The following is a 27,748-nucleotide window of genomic DNA, read 5'->3' as shown; positions in this document are numbered from 1 at the left end:
ATAAAATTGAATTGAATTGAATGTTTTGTATGGTGCTCCCTTCCCAAAGTGCCCTTCGAAGGGCAAAATATCCCGTTTGGAACTCACCGACAGTTTGCGCTGGGCATGTGCACTTGCAAGCCAACTTTTTATCCAGTCCATTTTTTATTTTCTGTTCCTGTTCTATAAATGAAGGTGTATTTGAATTATTATTCCGTGTCCTTTGTAAAACTTAGCAAAGGATTTGTAAATAAGATAATTTGGAGGAGCCAGCGATCAAGCCAGGGAGCAGAGCTAAAGTAAGTCACGCTGTTTGTATTTATATATTTTTTAATGACAGCAGTGCTTCCCACATAGAGCAGGCCGCTAAATTTCCCTTACCACTTTTGCATTTCTTATTTTTCTTTTGTTTGTCTTTCGTTATCGTGGATGATTACAGCATCTGCGATCGATTAACTAGCTCGCTTCTACTGGTGTGTGCACAAACTAAAGCTGCATTTAACGTAACGGCATATCTTACACATTTCTCCTCAATGCGTAAAGCTGTTAAATGTTATTAAGCTGTTGCATCGTGTCTACACTGTACCTGAACAGCCATTTTAATGATGCATACAAATGCCTTGTTTAAAATCGGTTCCATTCTCTTTTGTCACATGCATTGTGCCATTCATGTCATAGACAGCCTATTCAGCATTCATTTGACATGCTAATAACAACTGCACTATAGACAGTTTCATCGGACGTACTGCCTTGACGGAAGATAACTTCCAGTCTGTGTTTTTTTGTTTTTTGTTTTTTGTGTTTTTCGGTCTGGTTAGCTTGATATCGCAGTCTAAATTCAAAATATTGGCGAGACAAGTTTAGCCAAGTAAGGGTACTTCTCGGTTTCTTTTGCTTGTTATCAGAATTAATCTAAAGGCACTCTATTGTTTGTGAGTGTGTACAGGAAGTTAACGGCAGTCCACGAATGAGCGCATGCGCAGTAACGTTTCTTTATGTTGTTGCTTTGAACCCTTCTATAGTATAGGCTTCAACAACAAATCCGCAAAGACGTACAAGTGCACATCTAGAAAGTGAAGAAACGGAGCTAATTAAATCCTTACAGCACCCTGTCACATTTATAATTAGATCTTTCTCTGTCATATATGCATTCATTTATATTTTTCTTTATAGTTATTTGGGTAATACTTTACAATAAGGTTTTTTATTAACAGTATAGTTTTAGCATTTATTAATCCTTGTTAATGTTATAAAATGTCAATACAGCTATTCATGTTAGTTTATGATGCATAATGTTAACAGATACAACTTTGGATTTCAAACATGTATTAGTAAATGCTGAAATTAACATGAATTAGAAGGAATAAATGCTGTAAAATATTGTTCATTGTTAGTTCATGTTAGCTAATGCATTAACACATTGTTAACAAATACAACCAAAATTTGTCTATATTTAATATATACAGCATTTTACCCCATAACCTTCATAATAATGTAGGCCATCATTAATTTAACCCTTCAGTCTTTTACACTAAAAGCATTATCATATTTCATAACGTATATTGAATTATTCAGAAAGTAATTGCATTGAATTTTTTAAAGTATCGTTCAGCTCTAATCAGCACACCGCACACCACTGTACTACAGTATTTACTATTGTGTTCAATTACATAAATTAGGCATTTTACTTTAAATAAAAGCAAAAAGCACCGGCTACTACATAGTTAAACCAAAAATGAACATTGATTCTGCTGCAGTGCTCTAACTGTGGTATTTGAAGTAAAACTGTGATTATACAATTAAAAGATGGTTTGGCCTACTACACGTTTACTATAATAAAACCACAGTAATCTTTGTCAGGGTTTTTAAACCTTACTACAGTAAAACACTACAGTTTGTATTACTATAATAGATGTTTGCTACAGTTTACTCTAGTAAATATTGTAAAACAGCAGTGGCGTTCCGTCCCTACACTGTAAAAAATGTTAAGCCTGGACAACAAAAAAATCTTAATACTAATTTCGCACTAAATTTACTACAAAAAGAGAAAATAGTTGATCCAACTTAATTAGGCAACAAGCAGTTTTCTAAGTTTTCTTAACTATGACTTTAAGTCCACCCAACTCAGAAGATTAAGTTTTCATTTAACTCTCTCTTATTTTGTTGCATTATATAAACACTTTAATCAGAACAGACCAGAACACTGGTCAAGTAACTGCTCACGCTCTTGTATTAAAGCCACGTTCAGCGATAGCAGGATTGCATCATGCACTTATCCCTCAACACTTATCCCACATTTTGCCACCAAAACCTAGTCCAGTAAACAAAATAATCTTTGTCAGCAACAATGTTAGTCTAATGTTGTTCTGTGTACACAAAATAATAAATTGGCTCGTTCTACAAAAAAAATCTTTGTTCAAGATACTTCATTGATTTTGTTAGGAGAACGGTTTTAAGTTGGATTTTTTTTACTGTATAAACTGCCATTGCTCCGCATACCCAGGCCATTTGCGAGAATAAGTTTGCAGACTGGCTAATTAATGTCTTTATAAATTGAATCATTGTCATTTGAGATGTAACTTAAAGCTTACATAATGAAACATTTGAAATAAGTCTGTAAAATTATTTATTTGCCAAATGACTGTTTTTCTGTAAATCTGTGCCATTTACATAAGCTTCCAGGCAAGAACTTTTGCAGAGCATTTTTAAGTTTTAGGGTTCTAATCAAACCTCTAATCCACCACCCTGTATATTTTTTATTTCGCAAAAGCAAAAGGTTTTGTTTTTTATTGTGTAGACAAATAGAAGTAGACCATTTATAGTTTATAATGATGTCTTGCACTAATTTTTATGGCAAACAATGAGGAAGTTCTTTACGTTCTTTCCACTGTCATGAGGAAAAAACCATCAGAAGGCACTGGTGTGTTTGTCACTGTCAGCCAGAGGGTTAAAGAAAACGTAGCCTATTTAGTTTCATATTTATGTTTAAATATTAGGGAATAATATTAATTTTATATTTGATTAAGAAAAGTGAACAGCATGACTAAGATAGGCTCATAAAATGTGCAATATGTCCGGAGACATGGAGTGGATCAGACATGATTTTGATCACTTCATTAAGTTTTGTTTTGTAGAAAGCCTTTCTTTAAAGTTAATTTAGTTTTGTATGAATTTAATCTTAATATTAATCAATGTTGCATTAACCAAGAGTCTAGATTTAAAAATGGGAAGAAAACCAAAAACGTTGACGCATGGTAGCTGGTTTAAGCTGGTCATGTGCTGGTCCGAAGCTGGTCATGAGCTGGTTTTGGTTAACTAGACGGACAAATTCGCTTCCCTTCTAGACACGCGCACTGTTTGTTTGTAATTCATAACCGTGTAGCCGATTTATGGGGCCCGTCATAATAGCCTGCACTGGGGCATGTCATTGCTATGTTACGCCACTGTCCACTTAGTCAAATGGTCTAGTCGAGTGGTTGGTGAGTCACAGGTGGATCTAGCATCCCTGTATACCAAACAATTACAGCGTATAGCTACTTCTATTTTAAAAACCGACTCTAATCCCTTGCACAGTGAGTTCCAGCTCCTTCCCTCTGGACGGAGGTTTTTAATCCCACGGAGTAAGAATAGCCTTGTTTTCGCTGCCTTAAATGTTTTAAATAAACTGTAGGATTGAGGAATTTAGGTATGGAGCTTGTTTTTAGGTAGCATGTGATTGTATTGTTGTTGTTCATGTTGTTGAATTTTGTCTGTCTATCTGTATGTCAAGATGGTTGTCAATGTCTCTTTGTCTACTGCAAAACAAATTTACCAACGGGTATAAATAAAGTAACCTAACCTAACCTCATATGTTAACGGACAACAACACATGGGAATTTTTGATCGATGACTCAAATTATTGATCATAAATATTGAATGATCCATACATTTTAATAGTTCTAAAAATCATTCCTGTTCTATTTATGGAACGCTATAGAATTACTGTTTGTGTTAGTAATTACCTGTTCCATAGACCTCAACTTCACACAGAGTAAGATTATTTTTATCTCCAGACAGGATCACATTCACATAACGTCCCTCCATCCCATGACATGAGTAAGTTTCAGTATTACCAGACAGAGGATCAGGTGTTACAGCACATCTAGAGAGAGAGAGAATCAATGAATCTCTATAGAGGTGTTTCAACCAATCAATCAATCAATCAATCAACTAATTTCACAAATAACTTTACACGAGATTGTTGTTTCCATTGTTGTCCAGTGAGTTTCCGACACGAATCTCTGCTCCACTGGCTGCATTCAAATGGCTTTTATGAGCAGTGATGATCACTGTACTAATGTTATAAACATCCAAGAGATCCAACCTCCACCATGGGTTACTCTCAGATGATGTAGAAGTGCAGTGTGTAGAAGCATCTGGTCCGTATCTGACACCATCTATGGCATTCTGAGCTGCCCAGGTGGAATATGTGGAGGACTGTGTAGTTGTTCCTTTCAATGCTAAATTCTCTAGAAATATATATTCAAAGACAGATGATCAGTCAGTCTGTAGATATGTACAGCCATGAAATTTGTAGACATTAAAAGATGAATATGATGCAATTGTCTGTTTCATCATATTCATGTTTGATGAGCTAATGTGAGTGTATTGTGTGAATTGTGTCACAGGTGTTTTGAAGTGATCAACGGTGTCCTGATGTATTCATTGTTCACACATCAAAAGCACAAAATCATAACTTGTATAAATATTCACTAAAATAATCAGTTCCAAAACATCAATATTGTAAATTAAATAATAATGTAAATATACAAAAATGAAATACATTCATTATATTTCCAGTGGAAGCTCTTGAAAGACTGAGCGTCTATATGAGTGATTATTAAAAACATTAAACTTAAAACAATTAACAATAAAAGCATCAAGATTCACAATTTTACATCAGTCTACATTTCTATGAGAACATTTAAATGAATTGATTACCTGCTAAACTACCTGGATTACAAACAAGACCTGTTGAACAGAAACGAGAATTTTAAGCAGTAAGGAGTTATGTGATGTGAGGTGTACTCAAGGGTTAAGTTGAGTCAGGACCGTCTGGGGCGTGGCCCCGGCACATAGGTAGGGCCATATGATTTCCTATGATTTGAGTGGAAAACGCAGACAGAATCGCGGAATCGGAAAAAAAACGGAATTTGCTGTGTAACACGGAATGGGCACAGAATCTGGCAAATGTATTACTTCTTAACCAGAAAGTAGCGCTGAACAGCTAACAAAATGCAAATTGTGCAATGAATGACGTTAGATTTATTCTGATGCGGTGTAAATAATCTGCTGGTTCTGAATTAAAAGTGATTAGACTGCATGTACTACATGCGTGATGCTCGTGTGAAGTTTTCAACTGCATTGAAGCTTCTTCTTCTTCCTGGGTTTTTTGGCGAATTACACCCTTTGTGCATAACGCCACCTACTGTACGTTGCTGTTGTGCAGTCCTGATCCTCAAATACTTGCATTGAAGCTACTCCCAAACAACCTTTGCGGTGTCCTGTCAAAATAAAAGTCTGGTGTCATGGCTGCCAGGGCCGGATTTAGGAGGATGGGGGCCCCTGGGCTTGAGTTGTTTTCGGGGCCCCCGTACTATTTAAAATCATGTGTTTGTTAGCATTAGTAAATGTTTTTTTCTCCAATGACCAACAATGACACGTGTTCATTGGTTTACACGTTTATAATGCTTGTTTTGACAGTGGGAGCCACAAGTGGTGCATTTATAGCGTGTAGGAAGTTTCAAACATACTTAAATGTATTCTATTGCAATTCCATCAGTAAAGCATATGACAGATCTATGAGTTTGAAATGCACATTAAAATTGTATTCATATAATGAGATGAAACGTCTTATTATGGCTTAAATAGTTTCATAATAATGAGATGAGTCCATAGTTTTGTAAGGTCTAGTTAACTGAGGTTGTGCAGGGCAAATAGGGCACCCCTCTGTTATAAATCGTTTTAATTACTTTAAGACTAACATAACACCATTTTAATGTCAAATTCTTAAATGTAAATCTAAGAGACAGTTTAATGCAGCTCACAGGCCATGAATCCATGAATGGTATATCTGCAAGGTATCATCTTAATTTAGCATTTACATTTTGCCAGAGATCTCAACGTCAGACATGAAATAACTATCTAAACGCCGTTTGAAAAAGCACGAGCAGTTTGTCCCTTCACGCGTCCCGTAGTTCGGTTGTTTTAACTTTGTTTATTAGTTGGCAGAATGTTTTCATTTTTTATTTACATGGATGGATTTAACAGTGTTTGCATATTATTTACAAGAACCGTTTATGGTCACAGAACGGGAAATATTAGAAATAAACTCTATATTACCTGTTTTTATTCAGAGATGTCTGCAGAACACAACACTTTTCATAACATTTTGTAAAAGCAAAGAAAGTGTAACAACAACAACAGCTAGTAGACTCTACTGCATCTACCTGTCGATGAACCGATCTGTCGTGTTCAGTGAGCTCTGCTTCCTTAGTCATGGTTTTCTTGGTCCTGTAGCAGAGCCATGGCAAAGCCTTAGGTTTTATGTGATAAGACCATGAGATGTTTGTTTTTTGACATCTCATGTGTTTTCTCATGTCTTGTCATTGGCCCCGCTCCTCTCGTTTCCTTGTGATCTTTCCCTGAGTGTTTGATTAACCACACCTGCCCCATGTCGTTATCCCTCGTTTGTCTTTCCTTTAAATACCCTCTTGTTTCTTTGTCTTGTGGTCGTGTATTGCGTGTACTAAGTTGTGTATGTATGTGTATCCCCGTGTCGTGCTCCTCTTAGTTTGCCTAGTAGCAGCTGTGGACTACCTTTCCTTGTTTTGGACGTTGTGTCGTGGTTAGTGTTTATTGTTTATTTTACCCCTTCAAGGGAAGTGTTTGTTTTTGTTGAGTTATTGTTATAGTGATCGTGTCCTGTTTTCCCCATTGTGGGTTTTTGTTTTCTGTTCTGTTGTTTATTATTAAAAGACGATCTTCAACTGCTGCCTCACTCAGCGCCTCATCCCGCCTGAGAAGAGGCTGCTGGGTCCCCTAGGGTTCGCAGCAATGGTCAGGTTCGTGGCCAACCGGGACGATCCCGGGGGTGGGGTTCCACGTGGGACTTCCACCTCGCGGTTGATCACTCCGGAGGGTCTCGACCTGACTGCCGCTGCCCGGGGGGACTTGGTACCCTCCGGCTTGAGCTCCACGGTCCCCGTTCACTCTGGTGGCGCCGGTAGCGAGCGGGGGGGACGGGATCCGGGGGTGACGTCGGCTGATTCCTCCGCTGCGGAACTCCCTCCGGTCCCCACGGATTCGCCAAGGTCGGCTATGGATCCGGTGGTGTGGAGAAGGAGGGAGAGGCGCAGCGGAGGAGCGTCCACGCCGGTGCAGCCGGCATCCAGTCCGGTGCGGCCGGCATCCAGTCCGGTGCGGCCGGCATCCAGTCCGGTGCGGCCGGTATCCAGTCCGGTGCGGCCGGCGTCCAGTCCGGTGCGGCCGGCGTCCAGTCCGATGCAGCCGGCATCCAGTCCGGTGCGGCCGGCATCCAGTCCGGTGATGCAGCCGGCGTCCAGTCCGGAGTCCAGTCTGGTGTCCAGTCTTGTGTCCAGTCTTGTGTCCAGTCTTGTGTCCAGTCTTTTGTCCAGTCATGCGTCCAGGCCGGTGATCCAGCCGGCGTCCAGTCCGGTGCAGCCGGCGTTCAGTCCGGTGCAGCCGGCATCCAGTCCGGTGCAGCCGGCGTCCAGTCCGGTGCAGCCGGCGTCCAGTCCGGTGCAGCCGGCGTCCAGTCCGGCATCCAGTCCGGCATCCAGTTCGGCGTCCAGTCCGATGTCAAGTCCGATGTCCAGTCCGGTGTCCAGTCCGGCGCCCCAGCCGGTACAGCAGCCGGCGTCAAGCCCTGTCCAGCCGGCCTTCCAGCCAGCGTCAAGCCCTGTCCAGCCGGCCTTCCAGCCGGCGTCAAGCCCTGGGGCCTTTGTTCATTCGTTGAGTATGGGACAAGAAATATCTAGACCACTACCAGCTGAAACGCCGGTAGATTTTATGTTCAGAAATAACAAGGGTTATTGGACACAAACATTTCTTGATAATTTGGCTGGATGGTCTGAAAGCGCCGGATCGCAAATTGACGAATATCCCAGATTCGGTTCTTTTAAGAAAGATGATATGGAGTTAATGAAATCCATGGTTAAGGCTGGATGGGGTGTGATCCCCAATGGGATTATAAAAACATGTGCGAATCATATGAAATTTGGAAAAAAAAGAAAAAAAAAATGGAACCAAGGTCCTGATAGAGCGAACAAAATATCGATCGATGCGCCGTCAACCGTAAAGACACCTCCACCTTATGATAGAGCAGTAATTTCTGTCCAAGCACATGCTCAAATTTGTATCCCTCGTCGCTTTCTTTTTTTCACTTGTGCACAACCCCCTCCCCCTCCCGAGTTAAACAAAGAAACTTTACACGCTGCAGCTCAGCCATCAATGGCTTGGGTCCAAGAGGGTCCTAGAATACAATGCAACATGCAACCGGCAGAATACAACCAGCAACAATGACAAACATTGATACTATATGTAAAAACCTTCGAAGCAGGTTAAGCATTTTTCTAGATGTCCGTGCTCATGTCTGTAGAGATCTGACCCATGCCAAGCAAAATAAGGGCGAATCCACTTCTGCTTTTGTTTCTCGTTTTAAACGTGTGTGGGAAGAATATGCTCGTATTCCAGTAAGCGGTGAAATGTCCTCACTGTTTATAAATACGTGCTTAAATAATATGAATCCTGATTTGGCACGTTTGGTTCGTGTAACGACTGCAAATTTAATGCAACAAACTGTTGAAGATTTTTGCAAACGCATTCGTGAGTTAGATGCATCTGGTGGTTTCACTTCTTTTCTGTTTAAGCCGAAACAGGAAGTTATGCTGGCAGCTTCTCAACAGCAAATGGCTGCAGTGTCGGTGCGTACCAGAGGGAACCAAAGGGGCGGACCTCAATATAATCGGGGCCCACCTCGGGGAGGTCTTAAAAGGTATGGGGTATGTCGTTACTGTGGCAAATCAGGCCACTGGGAGAGAGAGTGTAGATTGAAACAGGAACATGATATCGGACGTCTGCCTCGAGCACCACAGATCAACCAAACTCAAGCACCACTATATGGCAGTGGTTCAATATCAGGTGTCTTGGGTGAACAAGAGGGGTGAACAAAATAATTCAAAACATGCTTAGGGGTGCCCACAGAGCGATGTCAGTCCAGATGCACAGTCAATGATTTGTTTTTCTTTTAGCCATCGCACAGATGAACTACCCATTGTAAATTTAGAAGAAAATGGGGTAGATTACTCATTTTTAATCGACACTGGTTCATCTATTTCTGCTAAATTTTATGAAGGGCCGATCACAAATCGCATTATGCGCTCTGTTGGAGTTTCAGGGACTGAAGTGATTTGTCACATGACACCTGCCATTGAAGTAAGGGCACTTAATCATCTGCCTTTCTTTCACAAATTTGTAATTACTCCAAATTCACCATTGAATCTTTTGGGCGGAGATCTCATGCATAAACTTGGCATTGAGATTGTATTTTCAGACAGCTCTGTTCATTTTTCTTTGCTTTCCGATGTCTCAAAGGCAACTGTGGAATTAATGCCACTCTTCATGTGTAATGACGAACCACAACAATTTAAACACAACATTGCTGAGGTAAACCCGGCGTTGTGGTCACAGTATAAAGATGAATCAGGCCTTGATGGTATACCCCCTTACAAGGCGAAATTGATCACACAGAAGCCTGTGTACATGAAACAATACCCATTGTCACCTGAAAAGGTTGAGGGTATTCAACCGGTAATTGATAATTTTTTGAAACAAGGGGTTATTGTCCCCACTCACTCACCTTACAATACACCAATCAATCCCATCAGGAAAGCTGATGGAACAAGTTGGCGTTTGACACAAGACTTGAGGGCGATTGTGCCTGATGTTCCAACTATTCTAAATTCAATACCACACAATCACACCCACTTCACGGTGGTGGATTTGTGTGCAGCTTTCTTCTCTATCCCCGTCCATGCAGATACTCAGCCGTTGTTTGCATTTACATTTAAAGGTACGCAGCTGACCTGGACATGCCTTGCTCAGGGTTTTGTTGACAGCCCAGCCGTCTTCTCCGCTGCAGTGAAACGTGTATTGGACACAATAACTGACCTGCTGTCCACGGTATGTGTCCTACAGTATACTGATGACATTTTAATCTCCGCTGAAACTGAGGCTGACTGTTTGCAGGCTTCAATTGTTGTCTGCAATGTGCTTGCGACCGCTGGATTTAAAGCATCGAATGACAAACTGCAGTGGGTGCAACCCAAAGTTCATTACCTGGGCCACATCATTTCACCGGGCATGAAGGCCATTTCAGCTGAGAGGGTGCAGCTGATAAAGACTATGCGTACTCCAGCAACTGTGATACAGCTACAAAGTTTTTTGGGGTTGGTGAACTATTGCCGTGCATGGATACCTGACTGTGCATATCATGACAAAGGCCTACGATGTCTCATTCAACATGGCATGGGTCCGAGGGACTCATTGAACTGGACTTCTGAAGCAGAAGAACATTTTATTTATTGAAGACTATTCAAGGCCGTTTCACTTGTATGCGGGGGAGGCTATGGGTGTTGCAATGGGCGTTTTGACCCAAGAGCATGGTGGCAAACTATGCCCTGTTTCTTATTTGTCCAAACAATTAGACCCGATAGTCCATGGTATGCCTGCATGCCTTCGTGCTGTGGCTGCGGAGATGGTAAGAATGGCTGAGAAAATTGTTTTATCACATCCTTTGATTTTATACACCACTCACCAGGTGGGTGTTATTTTGCACAATTTGAAGACATGACAGCACATGACGGCCCAAAGGAGGTCTGGCTATGAAGCAACGCTGCTAGCCACAGAACATTTAACCATTAAGCCCACTTCGGTTTCTAGCCAGAGCAATTCAGTCGCTGTATGGCTTATCCACATTGATAACTGAAACTGTACCTCATGATTGCATGAATGATATTGAGTGGTCCACTTCGGCCAGGGTTGATCTGAAAGATACGCCCCTGGATGGGGGGAGCACTTATATATTGATGGCTCATGTTCAAGACCGTCTGATGGAGTGTATCTGTGTGGATATGCCATTGTGACACAGGAGGGTGAGAGGGTGGAGGCATATCGCGTGAACCATAACTCAGCATAGGCTGCAGAAATAATTGCATTAACAAGAGCATGTGAGTTAACAAAAGGCAAAAGAGCCACCGTCTATACGGATAGCAAATATGTGTTCGGGGTCATTCAAGACTTCGCCCAGACTTGGGCTAGACGAAATTTTCAGACATCTGAGGGCAAACCAATATCACATGCAGAGTTGGTGGGAGATCTATTACAAGCTGTAATGTTGCCATCTGAACTAGCTGTAGTGAAGGTCAAGGCACATGCGTCAGGAGATGAACCAGACGCTGTTGGCAACAGAAATGCTGATGAAATGGGCAAATGGGCCGCGGAACATGCAGAGGTTTCCCCATATCAGAGAGCGCAGAGTAGGGACGTAGAAACAATGATGTTTGCACATGTATCATGCGTTCCTGACATAGATTTGAAAAATTTGCAAAGTCAACCCACACAGGGAGACGTGAAACATTGGGCAGAAACGGTTTGATAAGAGATAAAACCATTTGAGAATTTGATGGGCAGACCTTTCCCGACAATTCTCTCACAACATCCAACCTATTTATGATGTGATTTTAAGGGTGATCCAACACACAGAAAGAAACTTAGTGTTGAAAAGGAACCTGAAGTTTAACAATTACTTACTTTAGTAAATTGAAGTGAATGTGCTATTAAAATTATAAATATAAAAAGAGCACTTTTTTAAAATATTACTTTATTTAAAAAATAGTAATTAAATTAAGCAGACCTGAAAATAAACTAAAAAATAAAAATGTACTAGGAAGATTTATTAGCATAGTTAAGTACATTATACCCTATTACAGATGTTTTCCTTATGGTATTGTTCAAAGTATCCATTCTAGGTTTTTTAATAAATGAATACTACAGTTTAGTTTACTGAAGTATTTTTCATGTGGGTAAATATATTACTTACTATTGTACAGTAAAAAACGGAAAACACACAATCCAGAAAAATAAAAACGGAAAAAACAGAATTTGGGATTTCATATGGCCCTACATAGGCTGAGGGTCTCACTCTGCTCCCCCACCAGTGTGCGGCTCTTCTGGTGTTATGGAGTGGCAGTCCGTTGTGGCGCTGCTTCTTGTCCGGTGCACAATGTTGTTTTAACGTTTCAAGTCATAATGAGCCGTTTGTGAAGAAAGGCTCGACTTCCAAATGCTCTCATTTTAATCAAATTCAAGCATTAAAAACGGTTTTGCTCATGGTGTGTGTGGCAGCAACGATGCACAAATTCATGGGTCATCTCAATCATTGTGAATGTTGTATGAAGTTTTGACAGAAATGTACTGGAAATATACAGGTCACACAAAAAATTCTGTGAATGTTAATAGATAATAATATAATGATAATAAAGAGGGCACATGCCTATACAGAGATATTTTATTCCTAACACATGTAGCTTTGTACACTGCTGGCATCTAGAATTTTATTATTCAAAGCAGAGAGCTCTCTTGACTTATATTTTATAGTTTGTCAATTAATTTGAATATAAGCCTTATATACACAGCCCCGCCACATAACAAATCCCAAACCCCCGGGTGTACTCACCAGAGAGTAAGATCAGATGAATGAGTTTGTCCATGTCTCTGCTGAACAAAAGGAATATGAGAAAGGAGAAGAGAAGAGAATTGAGTTTCTTCTGGGTTATGAGCAGAACTTACACATGAAGATTTCACTCCTCTCTTCTTCACTCTTCTAGAAATACATCAAAACATCCATCTGGACATTTGACTGTCACTCTCTCCACCCTCATGATGACGTCAGCACTGAACATCCAATGAATGCGTAAAATATTTCTCAAACTTTTTCTGTGGACAGGTATAATCAACCTGTAGATCCATAAAAACATTTTTATATGAATAATAATTCAATCAATCAATATACTGTATAAATAAATACATTTGTTATATTAAAGGAAGAGATCAGCCAAAAAAGGGTCCCCATTGATGTTCCATAGGAATAAAAAATACTATGGTCAAGTCAATGAGGACCATTTTTGGGTGAACTTTAGTAGATATAACATTCATATCAAATAAATAGAATTGTCTATAGAAATATGAGTAAAAGTACACATTTGTCTCTCCTAGAAGAGCATTTACATACTGTAGTCTGTAGTAGTTTTTATTTTTCTTGTCATTATGTGACTAAAATGTAAAGGTTAATTGTAATACTAAGATATTTAATAGTGAGTGTCATTGCTAGTCATTCATTACAATAAACTGATTACTAGATCACTACTCTCCTCTTTCTCTGCTAGTGTTACCACAGCAAAACGTCTTTCTATACCACCAAGGTGAGCAATGCACCTAACACTCGGCAGCTTTTCAAGACATTTAACTCTCTTCTTTGCCCCCCTCCTCCCCCGCCCACCTCATCTTTGACTGCAGAGGACTTCGCTGTATTTTTCACTGAGAAAACATCATCCATCAGCAAACAATTCCCAGCACCTCAGACCTCGGTACACACCTCCCTCATTTCAAACATTGAACTCTCCTCTTTCACCCCACTGACTGACACTGAAGTCACCAGACTTCTCTCCAGCCACCCCACCACCTGTCCCCTTGACCCAATCCCCTCCCATCTCCTTCAGGCCACATCCAGCACATTCACTCCTGCACTCACACACATCATCAACACCTCCCTGCTCACCGGCACTTTTCCATCCACGTTAAAACAGACCCAGGTCACGCCCCTACTGAAGAAACCCACATTGGACCCCTCTACTACCGACGGTTACAGACCTGTCTCTCTCCTCCCGTTTATTGCAAAAACACTTGAAAGGGCAGTTTTCAGCCAGGTGTCGTCCTACCTATCCCGGAATAAACTACTGGATGACAATGAGTCTGGCTTCAAAACAAACCGCTCCACTCAGACTCCACTGCTATCGGTTACAGAAGCACTGCGGCTAGCCAAGGCGGAATCTAAATCCTCGGTCCTGATTCTGCTAGACCTATCTGCAGCGTTTGATACTGTCAATCACCAGATACTGCTAGAAACCCTGTCATCTCTAGGAATCTCAGGCTCTCCTCTCCGCTGGTTCAAATCCTACCTCTCTGGCAGATCCTTCAGGGTGTCATGGAGGGGCTCGCTGTCCACTGCTCACCACATGATCACTGGGGTCCCTCAGGGATTGGTGCTTGGACTGCTGCTTTTTTCCCATCTACACGACATCCTTGGGACCCATCATATGGGCACACGGCTTCTCATATCACTGTTATGCTGACGACACCCAGATCTACATCTGCTAAATGACTAAATGTAAATGTAAATGTTATATGTGTAGCAGGCCGCCCGACCACGAAGGGCGAGGAGAGTATAGCGCGATGAGTGCACGCCACGAGTGGTTATGCCCAAAAGGCCCGGCGATAATGCGCCAAGCCTAGTTTTCTTATAACAGTCGACTACTCCACCTCACGACCACGTGAGGAACAGAAATGCAAGTAAGGACACAGGTTCATTACCAAAAGATGTCAGGCGAGGGACGTGGGTAAAAATGTACAAAAGCCTTTTTATTAATTTTTAAATTAATAAAAATATATCAAAAGGAATGTTTAAAATCAACTGCTGGGTTACCAATGGGATATATCAAAACACACAAAGACTCTTCTAAAAATGAAGGGACTGGAGTGGCTAACTTGTTGCAGACTTAACAAATACATGCCAAACCACACCATACACACATAAAAATCAGGAACAAATAATAATTGCACAGCACCTCAGTGTGTGTATATATATATATATTTAGATTTAGATTTTAGATTTAGTTTCAACTTTATTGTCATTGCACATGTTCAAGTACAAGGCAACGAAATGTGACCTCTGCATTTAACCCATCCAGAGAGTAGTGAACACACGCACAGCAAGTGGTGACCACACGTACCCCCAGAGCAGTGGGCAGCTATCACTGCAGCACCCGGGGAGCAGGGTCAGGTGCCTTGCTCAGTTGTTACCCACTGGCCCTGGGAATCGAACCGGCAACCTTCTGGTCATGAGTCCGACTCTCTAACCATTAGGCCACAACTGCCCTATATACACTCACCTAAAGGATTATTAGGAACACCATACTAATACGGTGTTTGACCCCCTTTCGCCTTCAGAACTGCCTTAATTCTACGTGGCATTGATTCAACAAGGTGCTGAAAGCATTCTTTAGAAATGTTGGCCCATATTGATAGGATAGCATCTTGCAGTTGATGGAGATTTGTGGGATGCACATCCAGGGCACGAAGCTCCCGTTCCACCACATCCCAAAGATGTTCTATCGGGTTGAGATCTGGTGACTGTGGGGGCCATTCTAGTACAGTGAACTCATTGTCATGTTCAAGAAACCAATTTGAAATGATTCGAGCTTTGTGACATGGTGCATTATCCTGCTGGAAGTAGCCATTAGAGGATGGGTACATGGTGGTCATAAAGGGATGGACATGGTCAGAAACAATGCTCAGGTAGGCCGTGGCATTTAAACGATGCCCAATTGGCACTAAGGGGCCTAAAGTGTGCCAAGAAAACATCCCCCACACCATTACACCACCACCACCAGCCTGCACAGTGGTAACAAGGCATGATGGATCCATGTTCTCATTCTGTTTACGCCAAATTCTGACTCTACCATTTGAATGTCTCAACAGAAATCGAGACTCATCAGACCAGGCAACATTTTTCCAGTCTTCAACTGTCCAATTTTGGTGAGCTCGTGCAAATTGTAGCCTCTTTTTCCTATTTGTAGTGGAGATGAGTGGTACCCGGTGGGGTCTTCTGCTGTTGTAGCCCATCTGCCTCAAGGTTGTGCGTGTTGTGGCTTCACAAATGCTTTGCTGCATACCTCGGTTGTAACGAGTGGTTATTTCAGTCAAAGTTGCTCTTCTATCAGCTTGAATCAGTCGGCCCATTCTCCTCTGACCTCTAGCATCAACAAGGCATTTTCGCCCACAGGACTGCCGCATACTGGATGTTTTTCCCTTTTCACACCATTCTTTGTAAACCCTAGAAATGGTTGTGCGTGAAAATCCCAGTAACTGAGCAGATTGTGAAATACTCAGACCGGCCCGTCTGGCACCAACAACCATGCCACGCTCAAAATTGCTTAAATCACCTTTCTTTCCCATTCTGACATTCAGTTTGGAGTTCAGGAGATTGTCTTGACCAGGACCACACCCCTAAATGCATTGAAGCAACTGCCATGTGATTGGTTGATTAGATAATTGCATTAATGAGAAATTGAACAGGTGTTCCTAATAATCCTTTAGGTGAGTGTATATATATAGGTATAGGTATATATGTACAGTATATATGTACACAATGTACAGTTTCCCTCACTCCAGATACCCCAATCAAAAAATTAATAAACAAACAAAATCCAAGTCAACAATCGAAAATATAAATCTTGGTTTAACACATAAAATAATAAACAAGAAACAAAACTTACCTCACGTTCCAATGCAACAGTTAGTTGTTTCACACCGCCAAACAGCAACACACTTAACGTATCTGCCCCGCAACCTAAGCGGTGCGGAAATAACAAAACAACGTGAGGCAAGATACAAACAAAAGAATGGCAACAGTACAGAGAATTTATGTATAAAAGAACCCGGCATCTGTGGATGCCGAAAACAGAGCTTAACGCTGAAAGGCAGGCCCAATATAAGCTTTGAAACCAGTCGGTTACTACAAACAGAAAAACGCCGACACAGGATGCCAAGCGATGCCAAACTCTGCAGAGAACAAACGGGCAAGTCAGCGGGGTCTAACAGCAGGGCAAAACAGCAACATGGTCACGGCACATCACTACTAACTCCAAAAGGTCATTGACATTCCTTTTACACGGTCGTGAAACGCAGCGAACCCTGCAGCCCACGCCATTCACGGCGATCCCTCAACCAGCAGTATAACATGAGCCTAACAGGGGGAACGGGCAGCCAGGATCCGGCCGACAATAGACGGCATACTTCGGCGACCACAGATGACGTCACCGAGGGGCGGTATGAACCATGGCACACGTCCGAGTGCACAGCTCTCCGCCTTATATGCTACCAAGTTCGAGTCTGATAATTAAAGTGAGTGAAATCACCTGGCCACACAGGCACAAGTGATTCACTCTGCTACATATGATTCATCAAAACAAGGTCAAATGATTTTCAATGAGTGACATCATCCCAAACCCACAGTTTGAGAAGCTTCTCAACTCAACTTTATCTATTACATCAAGTCTTATTTACAAATTAAATCTGGTGTCCTGAACATTGTGTGAATGTTCAATCGCACATGGAAATGAGGATCATATTTGTGTTAGTACCAGGAAACCGCCAGATAAAGAAAACAACTTGTGTTGATTCACTTTGATCATTGACCTACTTCAACAATGAAAAGACAATAAAAGACTGACAGAAAGTCATTTCTTCTGAACTCACAGCAGTGTTTTCTCTTCCTGATAATCACTCTCATCATGTTTTGTGTTATGACTTCAGAATAAAGACACTTTCATACAGACGATTAAACCCAGAGATGTTTAATGGTATTATAGCATAAAGTATTAAAATAATTCATGACCAACTCAACCATTGAACTTGATTTTTCACTGAAAAAAAATCACATGAAAATGCATTTTAAATGGCAACAATATTATTCTACACATACGTTGAACTATTATTTAAAGCAAAACAGCATTAATACTCTAAAAGTTCTTATTTGATTTAACATCAAATCAAAGATTCAAGAGCAAGCCTTAACGCAGTTTGAGTAACGCCTTGTCTACACAGGACGCAGCGCGACAAGATAAAAGACAGTAGAACGCATTATTATTTTACATTTTGTCCACACTGGATGCGGCGGTCGCATCCGGTCTAGCATCTCAATGATCAATTGTTGTGTTTCAGTCATCTTTTCAACATTGCTGCCATTTATAAATCTATAATTCTTGAAAACTAGTATTACAATCTTTTGTTTGCTCTCTGAGTGTTTCCAGTGTTTGTTTTCAGTAGGAAAATCCTGCCGTGCTCATCACAGAGTCTTCACTTGTATGTTTTGGATATACAAATTTGGTTGCCTGGATTTTATTACGAGTGAACTGAAATGATCTCAGGACAATCACATCACTTTTCGAAACAGAATATTGCGATCAAAGATGGAATGTGGGGTCTTGTTTTGATCTTGTTGGTTTGTGATGTCGATAAATGTACCTCATGGCTGTTTTGCATAGCTCTTGGTGACTACGCCACCTGGGAGGGTTTCATCCAGGAAATAGAAATAAACCCTAATGCTTGTTATTAGGTCACACAGGTTCGCTTCTCTTATAGGAACCGCGGGTATCATAAAAATATTTTTTTTTTCACAAATTGAATTCAAGATAGCAAAGTCACTTAAAATAGCCTCAATCATGCGGTGCCACTCCTGGCAACTCTCTCAAATGATCAACAAAAATACACTCAAAATTATGTCAAAAAAAACCCTCAAATTATACTGAATCACAAAACAACTATACAGCAAAAAGAAAATAATATCCTCACTATTAGAAATGCAGTGACTGACCACTGATTCGAATAGTAAACAAAAAGAAAAAACACAACCACAGAAAAACATGTTAGACAAAACCAACAAAATCAAAATACACCAACTTACAGGGCTGAGGGTAGCCACGTGAGTGATCACTAGCACTAATTATCCAAAAGCACACTTCCACACCCCACCGTGAACTCAGATCACATAATCATACACTTCAAGAGTGTCACACGGCAAACGTTGAAGCAGCACCACCACAAAAGATCTGACACCCGTGGGACCCCAGCTCCTGAAGAAAAATCAAAAACAAAATCAATCTTACAAACAAAAGTAAATGAAAATCAATCAAATCGGGTCCACCATAAAGCAACGACGGATAAACAGCACCACAATCAACAATACTGTATATGAATATGCAAAAGGAAAAGAAGAAAACGAAAACAAAGAAAGAGCTCCGGGCAAACTACGTGGAAGACAGGACTCGTAGGGAGCGACCGCGTAATATATACGCCAACTCTGGTAAACTGGATGATCCTCCACCCCTGTGAGGTCAAATAATAAAGTGAACTAGAAGCAAAGAATGCAGACAACAGCAGCAGTCCCTTAAATAGTTGCAGCGCGCAGCAGCAAACATCACTGGTTAACATCACTGACGATCTCACATGGACTGTTCACACTGATGCAGTGCTAGAGAAGGCACACCAGCGCCTCTTTTTCCTCAGGCGCCTGAGGAAGTTTGGGATGAGCCAAAAAATCAGAACCTTTCTTACCTGCACAGTTGAGAGCATTCTAACTGGCTGCATTACCGCCTGGTATGGAAACAGCACCGCCGGAAACCGGAAACCTCAAAGCAGTGCAGAGGGTTGTGTGAACTGCCCGTGGTGTTGTGGGAGATGAGCTTCCATCTCTCCAGGAGATCTACACCAGGCGGTGTTTGAGGAAAACCAGGAAGATCATCAGTGATTCCAGCCACCCGAATCACAGGCTGCTCTCCTTGCTGCCTTCGGGCAGACGATACCGGAGCATCCGGTCCCGCACAAACCGGCTGAAGGACAGCTTCTTTCCTCAGGCTATTAGACTGCTCAACATCAAAAACTGAGACACTCCACACGCTCACACTTCTTTTTAACATGCACTACAGTTTCATGGACTATAATGCATCATGCATTGCACCTCATGCAATAACCATCCATTACCAAACTTACATACCTACAGTATATCTGTACTATGTGCACTATATGGTTGATCCATTATACATACACGTTCATGTGTACACCTGCATATTTAATGTGTATGTTCAACGTCTAATGGGTATATCTTATGTATATTGTGTATATACTGTCCATATGTGTATAATGTATATTGTCTTTTTTGTACAGTCTGTCTATTTATACTTTGCACTGTTCTTCTGCACTACATACTGTCACTTAAAGGTCCAGTGCGGTATGTTTTGTATGATCTATTAACAGAAATGCAATAAACATACAAAACTGTGTCTTTAGATGTGTATAAAAACCTTACGTAATGAAAAGTTATGTTTTTATTACCTTAGAATAAACCAGTTGTATCTACATAGGGAGCGGGTCTATCTACATGGAATTTGTTATGTTGCGCAGCCATGTTTTGTACAGTAAGCTCTAACGGACAAACAGCTCTACAGAGCGCGTTTCGTATATGTTGGTCTTCATGTGTGTTTTTAGACGCAGCTTGCGTCATCACTGAGTTGAAGACGCACAAAGTAGTAAGTCGTAGTACGGAGAGGAGGAGGAGTAGTCGTCGTCTAGCTGAAGCAACTGATTGTTCTGTCTTAGAAGTTTTGATAAAATGGAGGACCATGCGTATTGTGAGCGTGAATCTCCGTCGTCAAAGAAGCGCAAACGTGATGCTGCCAGACGAATTAGAGACAAACGGCGGCAGAAATCCAGGATAAACATCGGTGTATCTATTACCAGATGGAAGGCACTGTTGAAAGACAAATGTTTTCAAGGCGACGCCGAAGTTGCCTGTTTTCTGCTAGACTGGTAAGATAATTCAACATTTTCAATGTTTCCACTTTTTCAATGTTTACCAAACAACTGTTTTGTTGAAACGGTAACGTTAGCATTTTATACCAATGGCCATATAACCTCTGAATAATAATGTTTTTCCGTCCCTGCGGTACGTACTCCGGTTGTTCCTGACTTTACAAAGGGGGAGACAAACGTCTACTAACTTACACCTAACTGCCTATGTCGCTGTCAGATCAAACGCTTTGAACAGCGTTGCTATTTCGATTAGATTTTTTTTTTAGATTTAGATTCAATTTATTGTCATTGCACATGTACGAAGGTACAAGGCAACGAAATGTGACCTCTGCATTTAACCCATCCAGAGAGTAGTGAACACACGCACAGCAAGTGGTGAACACACGTACACCCGGAGCAGTGGGCAGCTATCACTGCAGCGCCCGGGGAGCAAGTAGGGGTAAGGTGCCTTGCTCAAGGGCACCTCAGTCGTTACCCGCCGGCCCTGGGAATCAAACCGGCAACTTTCTGGTCACGAGTCCGACTCTCTAACCATTAGGCCACAACTGCCCTTAGCTAACTTTAGTTACTTCACTACTCTCAGCGTGTACTAGATAGCACGCAAGAAATATATCTAATTATAGAATTGTAACAGTAACTTCCGCAATAGAATACATATTAAATGATTAATTACGTTAATATATTGCCTTACCTTCGTTAAGAAACATCGTTGCTTGTATCACTGCTATCCGCTGTCTCAGTAGACGACATCTTTTTTCACTGTTGCGGCCGCCGTCGTCATTCGAAAGGGAGGGGGTGGGCAAATGACTCAGAGATTCGTTGCAAAACTATAATACAACGCTTGTGGCCGCTGATTTTCACGAACTGCGCCTTTAAGTCTGTAAAGTCATACGGTTGTTTGTCATACTGTTGTCTGCCCAACTGCATTCTACTTTGCATGGAGTACGCACCCAAGACTTTCACTCACCACACGTGGTGATGTGACAATAAAAGTGAGTTGAGGTGAGTTGAGTTGCCCACATGCCGGATTTACCAAACGAGGATAGACGAGCTTTACAATCAGTTCACAGGCCAGAATGCACAGCCTTCAAACAACCCGCTGCAAGACTGAAGTACAGGGAAAACACATTACTCAAACCACCCGCCAATCGTCAAACCCCTAAACGGAGCTAGACATTCTGTTTGCAATAAAACAGCTTTCACATACCTGAAGGGAGGGCATTCATTAAGTCCACTACTACAGCACCCGAAGGAGACATTCACTATGGCATGCGCTTTTGTCATTTAATCCTTTACGTTTACTAGTATCTATTTTTAGGCAACTAGTACTTATTTTTTAGTTACTATTAACTATTCCATTAGATACTAGTACTTATTCATTAGATAATAGTGCTTATTTATTAGATACTAGTACTTGTTCAATAGATACTAGTACTTAATCATTAGACACTAGTGCTTATTCATTAGATACTTGTATTTAATCATTAGATACTAGTTCTTATTTTCAATGTGACTAGTATTTAATTATACTTCACTAGTTCAGAGAAATCAGAACTAGAACTTATTTTTAGTTACTAGTAACTTTTTAGATCACAGATATCCTGAGCTTAATAGGCACTAGTAGGTTTGTAATGTCTGTGTATGCTCAGTATGCAAATACCATGATGAATATTAATGAAGCAATGCAGGCACGTGCAGAGGGGGGGGGCTTTGGGGGCTTGAGCCCAGGCCCTTTTTCATCCTTGAGAGAAAGTGCCCTTTTTTGGGGGATTTTTAAAAATAAATGAATATATGTGTTTCTGTTCGTGCACAGCTTTCCCTGTCAGACAAATAGAACTTCTCAGGTCAGGTCGGGAAATGTTGAGAGTTCCGATGCCTTTCCTCCATCCGCGTCTCCACGCAGGCGCGCAGCAGCGCATAGCGGGCACACGCATGCGCTATTGATGGGAAGTTCGGATCATTTTACTGACTCGGACCTTTGAGTCTCGTTCAGCAAAATGAAAGAATCTTTTTTCGAGTCATATCGTTCATTTCGTTCATTTTAGCAAAATATAATTAAAATGTTACATGTTACTTTCCTAACACATCTACTACTTATGCAAATGTTGATCACATTACAAACAATACAAAACTATAATGCTATAAGAAACAGAAAAGATTAATTCATTGTTTACCTGGGTCTTTAGTCTATGATTAGTTCACCACACCTCTTATCTGACAAGTCCTCGGGTTTGACTCGTTCGTTCACAACGTGACAGCTTCGTAAGCTAAACCAATTCAGTCTGAGCCGGAAAGAGAATTGATTAGTTCACCTCCCGGGTCTTCGGGTTTGAGTCGTTCGTTCTTTTGTCACAGGACCCATAGAATGTTGCGCAATGCGCATGCGCGACTGGATGAATCACTCCCTGAGACGACTCGTTCTTCCCGAGTCACATTAAGATTCGTTCAAAATGAACGAATCGTTCAAGAACAACCCATAACTAGCACGCGCAGCACACTGAGCACAGCTGTGTGCAGCACGTTTGGCACATCAGGCAGAGAGCCGCAGAAGTGAAGCCCTCCCTCCTTTCCAGTAGCGTTTGTCTTGGCGTGGAGGTGAGTGGTGATAAATAAACTAGGTACATGTGCCTCGAATTCACACCTAATTATCCAAAAGACAAACCGCAAATATTGTTTTGCTAACACGGATGTCCGGGTATAAAAGTGAGACGCCGTGCTGCATTCATTCACCTTTTGTTCTTCGGAGCCTTCACACTGATCGACTTCGAGACATCAAATTCTAGTTCGAATTACTGCTGGAATGTTACAACGTGGTGCAGCGGACTGTCCCTTCCTGCAGCGACTTCCCCTGGGCGTCTCGGCAGTGCCAGAAGTGTTCGAGTGTTTTTCTCTAAAAGAGCAAATTTCTCCAGCGTGGCATGTCCCGCTGTTCTCATGGGTGCAACACACTCATCGAGGAGGGGGACGGACATGATGTCTGCTTCCAGTACGCTGGGGCAGACGTTGTGGATACGTCCTGCCGGCACTGCGAGCGGTTGACGATTCAGACGTTGCGTCATGGGTGGCTGTGTTCCCACGGGACTCAGCCACCACCTCGTCTGCTGCCCATTCCGTGACGGCAGGACTACGGTGATATGAGGATTACTGTGAGCGTCAATCCACCAGCCACTTGCTAACGGACCTTTCGCACCTCGTCTCGCTCGTCTGACCGTTCCCCCGGAGACAGTCCCACCGTCTTATTCCTCAACCACGTATTCGGACATGATGCGTGATGATGAGATGTCTCTTGCAGCATCTGGGGGAGACATACTGCCATCCGACTCCGACGATTCCTCGGGCTCCCTCCCTCGGGGGGTCGAGCCCAGGAAGAAGCGGACGTCGAAATGTCAGCCATGCTATCCCGGGCCGCCGTGAGCGTTGGGTTGCAGTGCCCACACTGCCTCTCCCAGCGCTCGCGGCTGGCTACAAGGTGCCTCGGGCTTGAGCGCGGCTCCAAGCTGCGCCCGCCCCCAGTGCCGTGTTTTCCGGAAGTGCATGAGGAACTTACGTAGTAAGACCTGGAATGCCCCCTTTCCGGCACGTTTCACGTCAAACAAAGTTCTGTCACCCTCTCTTCCCTCGAGGGTGAGACAGTTAGAGGATACGTCGATGTCCCCCAGGTGGAGTATGCCGCCGCGGTGCACTCATGCCCGCAGGCGGCGGCCACCTGGGGGGCTCGACCTAGACTCCCGTCCAAAGCATGTGGGGTCTCGGCATCTCTGGTGTCGAGAGCTTACATTGCGGCGGACCACGCTGCCTCCTCTCTCCACGCTATGGCTCCTGCCAGACCAAGGTGTTGAGAGAGCTCCACGAGGGTAAGACCGACCCAGCGCTTATGCAGGAACTCCGCGCCACCACCGACCTCGCTCTATGGGCGACCAAGGTGACCACGGGCCCTGGGTCGGGCGATGTCCACACTTGTGGTCCATGAGAGACACCTCTGGCCGAACCTTGCACAGATGAGTAACGCCGAGAAGGTCCGCTTTCTCGACGCACCCATCTCGCAAGGGGGGGCTGTTTGGTGATACTGTCGAGAACTGCGGCTCGACAGTATCACCAAAAGAAGCAGACAGAGGATATCAAGCATATCCTCCCCCGCCGCGACTCGGCCGCCCATGGCCGCCGAGTCCCGTGCACCGTCTGCTTCCTAGCAGCCCTGGTCCTCTTCGACGCCCTCCGGCTCTGGCGCCCCCCACTCAGGCAGCCCCCCCGGAAGAAACATCGAGAGGAGACAATTGCCCCATCAGCAGCCGCGGCGAAAGCAGAAGCGGCCCTCATGGGAAGACCCCAGGGAGATCGAGGCTACCATCGGGCCCGACCCCAGCCACATTGCTGGGGTATCGGAAAAGGGACGGTTCCTGCCCCGTCTCACCATCTGCTGGCCCTCTCTGGGGGGCTAGCACCCACTTACTCACAAAAAGAGTTTCCTCTCTCTCTGGGTCATTACAGCCGCTTCCACCCTCGGCACGACAGTGGACGGCAACTCGACGTTGCGACATGGCGAAGCGCAACGTTGAGTATAAACACCAGCCCTCAGCACTCTCAGTCAGACAGTGCGTTGAGCTGCGTAAACGCCAGGCAAGAAAAACCGCACAGCCGATCTCCTCCCCGGGGGCCCTCCCCCGGCGAGGGATCCGTATTGCTGGCCATCGAACCACCCCCCGCGGGGACGATGAAGCAGATCAAACCCCTAGTCCCCCTGTCTCGGTTCCTGGGAGCCTGGCTTCGGCTTCCCAGGCCGCCAGGTTGGCTAGGGAGGACGATCCGTCTCGGCTACGCGATCCAGTTCACCAGACGGCTGCCAAAGTTTCAGGGCATCCTCTCTACCTCAGTCAGAGGCAAGGATGCGCCCGTGCTTCGGGCCGAGGTCGCCACCCTTCTGGCGAAGGGAGCGATCGAGCCCGTCCCACCAGCCGAGATGTTCAACGGGTTCTACAGCCCGTACTTCATTGTCCCAAAAAAAGGCAGGGGGCTGCGCCCCATCCTAGATCTGCGTGTCCTGAACAAGCACCTACACAAGCTGCTGTTCAGGATGATCACGCAGAGGCGAAACCTGACGTCTGTCAGATGTCAGGATTGGTTCATGGCAATCGACCTGAAGGACGTGTACTTTCATGTCTCGATCCTCCCTCGTCAAGCCCCTCGGAGCTGCCGCTCTTTCTCACTTCTCGATAAAGACGGCTCTCCTGATGGCGCTCACCTCCAAGAGGGTAGGGGACCTACAAGAACCCTCCGTGTCCACAGATTGCCTAGAACTCGGCCCGGCTAAGTGCCCAAAGTTCGCACCACTCCCCCTAGAGACTAGGTGGTGAACCTGCAGGCGCTCCCCCACCGGGGAGGAAGACCCAACCCCATCCGTGTTGTGTCCAGTATGCACATTGCGCCTCTGCTTGGACCGCACGCAGAGCCACAGGAGGTCTGAGCAGCTCTTTGTCTGTTTTGGAGATCAGCAGGGAGGGCTGTCTCAAACAGAGATTGGCGCACTGGATCATGGACGCCGTCACTATGGCGTACCTGTCCTAAGATCGCCTACGCCCACTGGGTGAGAGCTCTCTCCACACGGAGTACAGCCTCCTCGTGGGCACTGGCTCGAGGCGCCTCTCTGGCAGACATCTGCAGAGCTGCGGGTTGGGCTGCTGCGTGATGATGAGACATGGGCACTCCATCCATCACTAAGCAAGCACCTCCTGCGGGCGGGATGGGCAGAGAAGCCCTGCCCCTTAGGCCAGGTACCAACTGAGTTATCCACAACATAGCTCTAACCGGACCTAGTGCTACCGGACATTGTAACCCCCAGCAGGGCGGTTCCGTCTGATGTATCTTCATGATTGGTTCCCACCTTGGTAACCCATGACTTTCCCTAGGTGGACTTCCACCTCGCGATTAACTCCTTCAGTCCGCACATTCTTCCCATGAGTTCTCCCCCATCGGTGAGACCATGTTGGTATCTCCACTAAACTCCTCCCTCCGGTAGGAAGTGGTCTCTGTAGCGCATCCCCCGCTTGAGGAAGTAGCGCTTACCCAGTGGCCTTATGGTACCAGGCGGCTTCTTGCTGTTAGAGAAACAAGGCCGCCGCCTGTGAGGCCAAAGGCAGGGGCCTTCACACCTTTCAAGTAAAGCTCTGGGACCCCCTACCTACCCACTGGTAGGTTACAATTTTGCGGTAGTGCTCACAGCTGACACGCCCAGGCCAGTCACCGTCGCTTCGCTAGAGATTGTGACAGGGCACAGTGTTGTGGCGTTTTCCATTGGAACCCCATCTGTCAGCTCGACACAACGTCGAGAGACCGACAGAAAGGGAACGTCTTGGTTACGGCTGTAACCTCAGTTCCCTGATGGAGGGAACGAGACGTTGTGTCCTACTTGCCACAACACGTGCTGTCAACTGCAGCAGTCATGAGAGGTCTCAGGCTCCTCAGAACTAAAGTGAATGAATGAGGCACGCCGTCTCCCTTTTATACCCGGATATCCGGGGGCGGAGTCCGGCATGCAAATTTCATTCGCCAATTTTCATTGGCCTTTTCTAAGAAGTCGGAAGCGATTGGTTCTCAGGGACGAACCCCATCTGTCGGTTCGACACAACGTCTCATTCCCTCCATCAGGGAACTGAGGTTACAGCCGTAACCAAGACGTTTTATTTGTTAAAGGAGTAGTTCACTATAAAATAAAAAAAATGTGATATTATAACCAACCACGTCATAGCACGTCTGTGTGTTTATTTCTTTTCTTGAAAACAAATTTAAGCTTTAGAGGAAAGCTTTCCAGGGTTCTTCTCCATATAATGGACTTCAACGAGGGGTTGTTGGTTAAGGTCCAAATTTCAGTTTCATTGCAGCTTCAAAAGGCTCTTCATAACACCAGCTGATGAATAAGGGTGTTGTCTAGCGAAACCATTAGTCATTTTCATTTTTAAACATAAATACACGGCTTGCACTGCCTCCGTTATGCACATCCATGATGTTG

At 43.7% G+C, this 27,748-nt stretch overlaps 2 protein-coding genes across 2 annotated transcripts in view; one reads left to right on the top strand and one right to left on the bottom strand.

Moving 5' to 3' along the window:
- Positions 1 to 27,748, top strand: part of LOC130557097 (uncharacterized) — a 236,932-nt gene that overhangs the window by 105,554 nt on the left and 103,630 nt on the right. The window lies entirely within an intron of this gene.
- Positions 1 to 27,748, bottom strand: part of LOC130554877 (uncharacterized) — a 92,689-nt gene that overhangs the window by 9,332 nt on the left and 55,609 nt on the right. Inside the window, exons 1-5 of the mRNA XM_057334796.1 lie at positions 16,653 to 16,766; positions 12,776 to 13,056; positions 4,960 to 4,989; positions 4,211 to 4,487; positions 3,981 to 4,120 (exon numbers count right to left, since the gene is read on the bottom strand). Of these exons, the coding sequence (XP_057190779.1) occupies positions 3,981 to 4,120; positions 4,211 to 4,487; positions 4,960 to 4,989; positions 12,776 to 12,809 (481 nt within the window). The 5' untranslated portion in view covers positions 12,810 to 13,056; positions 16,653 to 16,766. Of the gene's footprint in view, positions 1 to 3,980; positions 4,121 to 4,210; positions 4,488 to 4,959; positions 4,990 to 12,775; positions 13,057 to 16,652 lie in introns of the transcript that reaches the window.

The sequence above is a fragment of the Triplophysa rosa genome, linkage group LG1 (assembly GCF_024868665.1).
Source record: "Triplophysa rosa linkage group LG1, Trosa_1v2, whole genome shotgun sequence".
NCBI lineage: Eukaryota > Metazoa > Chordata > Actinopteri > Cypriniformes > Nemacheilidae > Triplophysa > Triplophysa rosa.
Note: the sequence above shows the minus strand (reverse complement) of the source record. Positions and strands in the feature narration are given on the sequence as shown.